This window comes from Argentina silus, assembly GCF_951799395.1.
Source record: "Argentina silus genome assembly, chromosome: 21".
Classification (NCBI taxonomy): Eukaryota; Metazoa; Chordata; class Actinopteri; order Argentiniformes; family Argentinidae; genus Argentina; species Argentina silus.
The window spans coordinates 9,389,203-9,398,802 of NC_139675.1; the positions used below are offsets into that span (position 1 = coordinate 9,389,203).

At 40.5% G+C, this 9,600-nt stretch overlaps 2 protein-coding genes across 2 annotated transcripts in view; both read right to left on the reverse strand.

Moving 5' to 3' along the window:
- Positions 1-25, reverse strand: part of ugdh (UDP-glucose 6-dehydrogenase) — a 5,080-nt gene extending 5,055 nt beyond the window's left edge. Inside the window, exon 1 of the mRNA XM_083693021.1 lies at positions 1-25. This exon is cut by the window's left edge and continues 171 nt beyond it. The gene's annotated coding sequence lies outside the window, so the exon portion shown is untranslated.
- Positions 26-1,409: 1,384 nt separating this feature from the next.
- Positions 1,410-4,293, reverse strand: LOC310821122 (uncharacterized protein). The gene is made up of 5 exons (XM_083693025.1): positions 4,167-4,293; positions 3,765-3,851; positions 3,422-3,592; positions 2,242-2,362; positions 1,410-1,532 (listed from the first exon to the last, which is right to left on the reverse strand). Exons 1-5 carry the CDS (start codon positions 4,276-4,278, stop codon positions 1,430-1,432), a joined length of 594 nt encoding a protein of 197 aa, XP_083549151.1. The 5' UTR covers positions 4,279-4,293; the 3' UTR covers positions 1,410-1,429.
- Positions 4,294-9,600: the final 5,307 nt, after the last annotated feature.

Here is a 9,600-nt window from a genome sequence, read left to right on the forward strand (position 1 = left end):
TGCTCTTAATTATCTTCTGTATAAAACTCTTCCGGGGAGGAGTGGGCGTCGCACAAATGGCGCACAGCCAATCAGTGTGGGAGACGTCATGGTTTAAGATTGGGGCAGGGTTCAAAAAATAAACTAATAGGTTTGTCAGGATGAAAGAAAATCTATCCCATAACCAAACGAAAAATATTTGGGCATGTAAAGAAATCTGCAGAATGAACTTCATTATGAACATATTCATAATGTTGTCATAATGGTAACATCGCACATCAGGCAAAAAAAAAATTGCATATGTCTTGGAGGTTTGGTCAAATTCAATAGATGATCAATCGAAGATGAATGTAAAACAAAAAACAGAAGCAGTATTTTTGGGGGATTTATCACAAACAAATCACATCCGTGACATTGGGATCTCTCTCTCATTCTCTCACACAATACACAACAACGCCTGTGTTGTTTTAGCCTTATTTATTTGTTGTTTTGTTCGGAAAAGTGCAGAGTTGACGCCCTTTCTCTCAGACTGATATTTACAGGGTTGATTCGAGGCCTTGGATGGCACCAGACACACTTCACATAACGGGAGGAACAGACAGGAATAGTCTGAAGAGTCCTTCTCTCTTCCTCCTCCTCCCCTTGTCTTCTTCTCTTCATCTTCACATGACAAATTAATCAACAGTTGACACAGTTGCTTCCAGGTAATGAATGTGTTGCTCAACTTCCTCAGATGTCAGACCATGTTTGGAGTTCCTGATCCCTGTCCAGGCCGCACACACACACCCCTGCTACCCCAGTCATGACACTCTGTGTTTGATTGAAGTAATTTTTAAGTATTTATTTATTTTGGATTTGTTTTTATAGTTAAAAATAGTATTTAGACTTTTGATTTGATTTGAATTGTTCAGGTTGACCGAACGGTTTGACCAGAGGTTAGAGGATGCGACCAAACCTCAGCTTCTCGACCCTAACAATGGCATCTACTGATTAGCTGAAATCTGAAGTCATTTCCTCACCTACACTCAAGCTAAGAATTTTCCTGCACTGAAGATGAATTATCATTGCCTACTTTGTAATTATTCTGAGCTCAGGCTGATGGCTGAATGAAGGTGACAACACACAGACATACACAGAGGAGACACCACAAATACTTTTTATCGATGTTTAGCATTGATAAAGCATATTCCCCCATATAAATTCATATTAACACTGCATTAGTTACGTTCACCAAAAGCGATGAGCAGATTGTGACTCCATAGCATAGAGTATATAAACCTCACTTGCAAAAAAACAGAGCAAAATTATTTTTCATTATTTATTTTAATCTGCCTGCCCAATGGTTGGCTCGGCTACACCCAATCTCTGGTGTCCTCAGTTGCTCTGTGAAAAAAAACAATCAGTTTAGATTGGTATTTTAGACAACAGACAGACAGACAGACAGACAGAATTAGTGGAGACCTACTGCGGTCAGTATTCTCTCGATGACCTTCTTGACCCAGGGTGCGTTGGGGTCGAGACAGATCTCCTGACCAGTCTCTTTCAGAGTGGCACTGTAGGAGAAACAGGGAGCACAGTTACACGGTCAGAACCATAACTAACCTTAACACAACAGATATGCAACCAAAACTAAGTATATAGTGGTCGCTAATGCTCACAAATCTGAGGCCATTGTTTCAAACACCTGCATCTAAGATGGTTGCCAAATTAAGAAAGTATGCAGTTACAAGTGTCTTGGCATCTGGATTGATGACAACTTGTCATTGAAAACACATATAGTTGAATCACCTTGCAACAACTATTATATATTAATAGTACTATTCATAAATAGTAATATATTTACTTTAATATAGCATTTTTATAGATTGATCATCCAGCTATATTTGCTTTAAAATTAGATTAGATTAATGTGAAAGAAGTTTTTACGTGTTTACCCATATGGGTTGGGTGCCATTGAGGTGCAATGACACTTATGAATATACCTTTACCATGACTGATCTTAGGACAACCAAACCTAATAGCATGGGTGTAGGTTTCACTACTATAGATGGGGTGTTAGCGTTTTTTCCCCCCAGTGAAGAATTTAGCAAGAAAACTGTTGAAATGATGTAGAATTGCATGAACAGAAGGCCACATTTTCCTGGAAGAGGCCCTGAATAGCACAACATCCATACCACAACTGAAGTTAACCTAGCAACAGCCTTACCAGAACAAAAATTATACATGTTTTACAAAAACTAGAGCTAAAACTAGAGGACTCACATGATCTCAATGGACTTGCAGAAGCTGTTGGCAGGAAGCAGCTCAATCTTCTCAATCAACCTTCCGATCCGCCGAGTCTCAGTGTTGATGCAGCGACAAAGACGACTCATCACCTGACTGACTATGATCAGAAACACACTCAACCACACATCACAGAGATAGAAGGATAGAAGGATAGATGGATAGAACCCAGGGTGGGTTTAACCCTGTGCCTAGACAAGAGCATACAGACTGACCTTGTAGCAACAATGAATCTGTCATTATGTTGGTGTCCGTTCCCACACGACCCATCCCTCGTGGGCATACATTGACACATTGAAAGGAAAGCACAACACAAATAACACATTGAAAGGAAAGCACAACACAAATAACACATTGCACTGTCACTCCGAGAAGAGTATGCAAAAGGAAAGGGAAATAAACGATACATAACAAACGTACAAACAAAGACATGCTATAACAAATGAAAAATAAAGGAAAGAAAAAGCAATAACAGATCGTTAGCGCAGTATAATTAGAGAAGCCGCTCTTCTATTCTTCTCCACACCTTGTGTATGTATTCGGCTATTGGAAAAAAAAAATCTATATATTCTTAATATATTATCAAAAGGGCCATTTTAATTTCAAACACAGAATATTCTGTTGTTTTTTGTGTACTTTTTTAAATAATGTACTTTTTTCTTTACTGTAATATGCCCAGTGGTAGAATGTGACATTTTAACCAAAGATAGATAGATTAGCGTTATGATGTTATGTATGTATAATTGTTTGTCTTTATAACAGAGTGGACCTCATGAACAGCAACGCCCTGAGACAATCAGCAGTGCAAACACACAGGTTGTTAGAAAGGCTTTTGGGGCAAATTGCTAAGTAAAAAGTGAGAGGGCATGCCAGCAGCAGCAGCTGCAGCTGTGTGTGTGTGTGTGTGTGTGTGTGCGAGCAAGCGAAACATAAATAATGTTGGAATTAATACTCCCAGAAATGTACCCCTACATCATGTGGGGCGTACATGGTAGACCTTACATCCATGTCTTGCATATGTTTTTTATACAATAGGTGATGCATCTTCTGTATGTCTACAGATTGCCCAATGCATCAGAATCTTCCATGAATTTGATATGCCATATGAACGATTTGAGAGTTCCATGTACAATATCTTAAGTTTTGTGTGTGGACTCACTGCGCCGCCTCAGATCATCATTCCCCCTCTGTAGCCAGTCTCTCTCGTCAGTCACGTTGTTGTAACTGGTCTCTAACTGGTCTCTCTCGTCAGTCAGGTTGTTGTAACTGGTCTGAAGCTGGTCTCTGTGTTCGGTCAGGTTTTGGTATCTGGTCTCAAACGAGTGTCTCCCTGCGTCAGAGTGAGAAGATATGATCTGTGGTTAGCGAGTATTAGCCACAAAGGGGAAAAACTCTATTACAGAAGATCATCGGACAGGAAATGTACTGCACCCTCAGTATTAACACTTTGCTGTCAATGTTTCAAAAATGACTTGATAATAACAATCAGGTTTAATACCCACATGCTTGGAATAAAGAGTTGTTGAGAATGACTTGGACAAGACACATCAGGCCAAAACACACAGCAGCTAGTCTGTAGAGTCTTCTTCCTGAAGGAACACACACACAAACGCACACACACACACTAATAACTTTGCTTGAGACCTAAAGGCTCCTGTTAGCTCTCCAAGACACCCAAGCTGTATAGTTTAGCGGGCTAAGGTGCTGTGGCACACAGATAACCAGGGTTCAGGGCACATCTTCAAAACGACAGTGAATGTGATTCTATTTGACCTTTGTCTGTTGACCCATCCCTTGGATAGACAATGGATTTCATCGGCCATGCTCATTAGTCCATCGAACCAAATGATTGGGGCCTGTTGACATGAAGATTTTAGTAAAGCCGCTCAGGTGAGCTCTCATACCTGATGTTGGGGTCTCCTCTGGGCTACGCTCTGGAAGAGTGGTCCTCACCTCAGAAAGGTTGACATAGTCCTCCTGGGTGTCATCCTCGCCTGCTCTGACAAACGTTGCCATGGTTACAGACTGGTACGTCGACTGGACACCGAGCAGTGAGGTTTGTTTGTTATACAGTGTTCTTCTGTACGCTGGGTTGTGTGTGAACTGAAACCAGGAAGCGGATATCATCAGAACATCAGAACGACTCAGTCACAAGCTGACACACACGGGCACGCACGCACGTACACACACACACTTAATTTCTCTACTCAGACCCGTTCACTTTTTCCACATTTTGTTGTGTTACAGACTCAATTTAAAATGGATTAAATTAAAAGAATTTGCCATCAATCCACACACAATACCAGAATGACAAAGCGAAAACAGGTTTTTAGAAATTTCAGTAAATTTATTAAAATTGAAATACAGAAATACCTCATGTCCATAAGTATTCAGACCCTTTGCTATGACACTCTTAAAATGAGCTAAAATGCAAAAATGTCATCAACAAATCACTCAATAAGTTGAATTGAGTCCATCTTAATGCAAGGATAATAGTTCATGTAATTTTGAAATGAATATCTTTGTTTCTATAGCAGTTTCAAAGTATTTCAAAGAAATTAAGGAGAAAAAAAGCAATTTACCTCAAATAACATATTCCCTCATATAAATCATTTTAATACAGCGTTAGCTACGTTCACCAAAAGCGATGAGCAGATTTTATTTTCACTCTATTCATCCAGAGAAGCATAACTGTATAAACTGCACCTCAACTTAGCAGAACAATTTGTCATTATTTATCATAATTCCTTGGCTCAAAGCTGGCATCACCAAATCGTGGTCAGCTCGGCTTCAGTTAGCTCTGGTGTCTGGTGTCTGGTGTCTCGCAATTCAGCTGTGGGAAAAAAACAATCATGTTTAATTTGGTATTTTAGACAGTCAGCCAGACAGACTTGATCAGTGGAGACTTACTTGGCCAATACTCTCTCGATGACCTTCTTGACCCAGGTTGCGTTGGGGTCGAGACAGAGCTTCTGACCAGTCTCTTTCAGAGTGGCACTGCAGGAGAGACAGGGAGCACAGCCACACGGTCAGAACCATAACTAACCTGAACACAACCAGACTTACCCCAGAATGACAAAGCGAAAAAGTGAAGGCTATATAACACTGTAACATTGTATGCGACGAAATGACAATAGGTTGTTGGTTAGCAATATTTCACCTTTGAATTCTCATCCACGGCGCCATCTTGCAGGGGAGATTCTCTGGCTGCGTCGAATTTACTGTAGCTAGCTAGCCAACAGAGTAACCTCAAGTGGGCTCACAAACAAGCTCCCTGCCTCTCACTGACTCTGGGACTTCCACCCCCCCTCCACCCCACCCTGTCATACACACACACACACAATGAACTGATAGTGTAATTTATATTTATTTAAATTTATTCTAATTGATAGTGTACATGCCCCATACCCATTTCACAGCCTCATTGCCTCTTAGCCTCGCACAGCCTACAAAATGTATTGTTTTATTGTTCTATTTTGTAAATTATTTTTTGCTATTTTGTTAATATTTTGCTTATATATATATATTTATATATATATATATATATATATATTCTTTTCCTGTATTTTGTCAGTGTAATGGGTCACTAGTTAGGTGAGAGGACTCACATGATCTCAGTGTCAACACAGTGCGGGCTGGGATGGAACAGCTCAATCGATTCGAGTTCACCAATCATGAGCCTGCTGACTGTCGTAGTGCACTGACAGAGTGAGTCTCCCCTCTCTTTGCCTAGACTCATCCCTGGAAAAGGTCAAAGGTCAGCTACAGACTGCTGAACAGTTATCATGATCAGAACACTCAAATAGAAACAAGTCAAAGAAGGATGTGTTAATGAATAACGACGTTGGAAAAAACATTCAGCACAGTGCCAAGACGAGAGACTTCATGAAAGACGTGTGACGCACTCCAGAACAAGTTGAACTTATATTTATCTTTGATTCATTCAGTGAAATAAATAAGATAACCAGAAAGCGCTCCACGTTTTGGCTTGTTGCCAATAAGCCCCTTTTCTACGTAGATTAGTGTTGTGAATGTATTTCATTTTATACTGTTAGGCAATTATGTTTTGTTTCTAATAACCTTCAAGTCACACACTCAACTACACATACAGAGATAGATAGACAGATAGATAGATAGATAGATAGATAGATAGATAGATAGATAGATACAGATAGATAGATAGACAGATAGACAGATAGATAGATAGATAGATAGATAGATACAGATAGATAGATAGATAGATAGATACAGATAGATAGATAGATAGACAGACAGATAGACAGATAGATAGATAGATACATACTTACATGTCAGTGATCAAACTCACCTTCAGAGATGGTCAGGAAGGCCAGGAGCACGATAACAGAGCTGACTAAGGTTCTGCTGCTCATCTTCATGTTCAACAGGAGCTGGAGTAACAAACTGAACCCTCTTACGAATACGTTCAATGCTGTGTGTTTACTTTATTAACCACTGATGATCCCTGTGATCTTGATACGATTTCTGTCAATCTCTATCAACTGTCTGCAAGTCCTTTCTTTAGTGCTGGAGTTTAATTGGTTGACAGCCACTGCGTCTCTTTTTTTTCTCTTTCCCTCTTTCTTTCTCCTTTTCTCGCTGCTGTTTGATTATCTCTGTGTGGAGAAGCCTTTATAACGGACTGGAGATGAGTCAACAGTCAGTGGCAAAATGTTTTGATGGTGTGTGTTTCCAGTCCTGACTATGACCAACATTAATCAAGAAATGATATGGTATGGCATGCATAGGCCTAAGGACAAAGTGGATGGAAAACTGACATCTTTCAAATCTGCCGCATCAGCCACAAAAGATTACAGCTTTTTATAGTCAACTTAGTCTAAAATAGTCTAACACGAATAATGATTTTGACTGTTCTATAATACTATTTGGCACTCAAAAAAGATTATTCTTGAAGAATGTTTGTTAACGTTATTGTGGCGTTTCACAATATATTTTCATTTTGGATCAATGATCCCAATTTGATAAGAGTTCTCCATGAAAACGGCTACACATTGGAGGGTTTTAAACTTTGGACCGGCAATGTTTACAAGGTTTATCAGAATGTGAGTTTTGTGTTGAAAGATTTGAAAATAGAGCACATACTACAGAAGCATCTGATATTAGCATCAAAGCAATGAGAAGAAAATGTCCTGTGATTGTCTGATAACACCAGGGGAAGGGGAAGATTAAGGGAAAGGTTGTGGGAACAAGGGTTAGGGTTCAGTATTTGGAACTCCTTTCTGCCCTGTTGAACTGTAGTTTTACTGACAAGGGCGGGGAGGCGGGCACGCACACGCACACGCACACGCACACGCAAACACGTCAGCAATTTCCCCAACTGTGCTCATACCGTAATTTATAATTCCAGAAAATCTGGGCAAATGAGTTTTCTGTGTGACTCATGACAGCCAGCTAGGCTGGCTGTCACAGCTAGGCTGGCTGTCACAGAAAACTCATTTGCCCAGATTTTGAGCACAGTTGGGGAAATTGCTGTTATGGCCAGAGAGTAGTACATTGATGACAGATTCATAAAAGATTTGGGCATGTCAAGAAACCTGGAGAATGAACTTTGTACATATTCATGGGTCTGATAATGACAACATACAATGGGAATAGAATATGGATAGTGGTTGAAGGTGTTTTATGGGGGTCAAATTCAATGGTATATACAGTGGCTTCACAACTACCTGTTGTGCTATAGACTCAATTTAAAATTGATTACTTTTTTTTTTGCCATCAATCCACACTCAATACCCCATAATGACAAAGCAAGAACATGTTTTTAGAAATGCGTGTATATTTATTAAAATTGAAATACCTCATGTACATAAGCATTCAGACCCTTTGCATTCAAGCTAACTTTAAGAGTGTTATAGGATTATTCTGGATTTCAATTTTAATAGATTTGCAAAAATTTCTAAAAACATGTTTTCGCTTTGTCATTCTGGGGTATTGTGTGTGGATTGATGGCAAAGTCTGAGTCTATAACACAACAAAATGTGGACAAATTGATGGTCTGAATACTTTCTGAAGCCACTGTAATAGAGGATGTGGGTTAAAACTCCCCCAGGACTTCCTGATGAATTAGATAAAAAAACAGCACATCCCTCCTGCATCTCACATTAGAATCTCTCTCATTCTCTCACACAACACACAACAACGCCTGTGTTGTTTTAGCCTTATTTATTTGTTGTTTTGTAAGGAAAAGTGCATAGTTGACGCCCTTTCTCTCAGACTGATATTTACAGGGTTGATTCGAGGCCTTGGATGGCACCAGATGCTCTTCACAGCAGGGGAGGCTGGTGGAGGTAGAAGTCACACGTGTTTGGTATCATTTCATGCATTACCATGAGCCTGCCCTCCGATTTTGACATCCACCAGCCTCCCCTGTTTCACAAATCATGGAGGCATAGCCAGGGTAAACTTCAATAGTCTGAAGAGGCCTCCTCTCCTCCTCTCATTCTTCCCCTCATCTACACTCACGAGGAATCACAGGTCAGTTGAAAGCTGGCCACCAGAAAGTAGCTTTCCCCCCCGTCAAGCTAGGTCACATGGGAGAGACTAAAGGGACTTTTCTGAGCAGCATCCCATTGGCAGCCTGACAAGGTCAAAATCTAAAACTGACCCTAACCTTAATCAAACCCTGAACCCTAACCTCGAACACATAACCTCACCAACTTGGGAAAATTCAACATGGGTTTGCTGGTCAATCGTGTCCCGTTAGTTTTTCCCATTTCACTTCAGTGCAGACTAGAAGAAAGAAGACACAGACAGGAAGACACCAACAGGGAGCTCCTTTAGATTATGGTGTTTTTACACTCGGTCAACACCCCCACGTATATCCACGTAAGTGGAGGCAGAAATCGGAGGACGGGGCTCATTGTGATGCATGGAATGGAATGAGGAATGATATCAAACACACATTCCGTTCCATGCATCACAATGAGCCCGTCCTCCGATGTCTACCTCCACCAGCCTCCAGTTTACGTCCCTGTTCCCCAACACTAAGGCCAATGGGAATGTTTGACTGAATCTAAGATCAATACAAGACTGTGTTGACCCTGTTAGAATACTTTGTTAGAATGGATGGATGGATGCATCTATCTATCCATCCATCCATCTATCCATCCATCAAGAAATCACTGATCTGACATGATAGGTGAAAAAATGCAGTGGGAAGCTTGCTATGACCAATACCCTTTACAGTAGATCAGTGGTGATCACAAGGATGGAAGCATCTCTAAAGTATTCAAACAGGGCCCCTGTCCCCACCCGTCCACCAATCAGTGGAGGAAAGGAGGGCGAGGGGAAGAGACCATG

What these genes read in the sequence shown, in the direction of transcription:
- LOC310821122 (XM_083693025.1), bottom strand. Translation starts at nt 4,278, where the DNA reads ATGGCAACGTTTGTCAGAGCAGGCGAGGATGACACCCAGGAGGACTAT. An exon ending in AGAGGAGACCCCAACATCAG is followed by an intron (nt 3,852 to 4,166) that starts GTATGAGAGCTC and finishes GTGTTCCTTCAG; the next exon opens with GAAGAAGACTCTACAGACTA. An exon ending in TGCAAGTCCATTGAGATCAT is followed by an intron (nt 1,533 to 2,241) that starts GTGAGTCCTCTA and finishes TTTCTCCTACAG; the next exon opens with TGCCACTCTGAAAGAGACTG.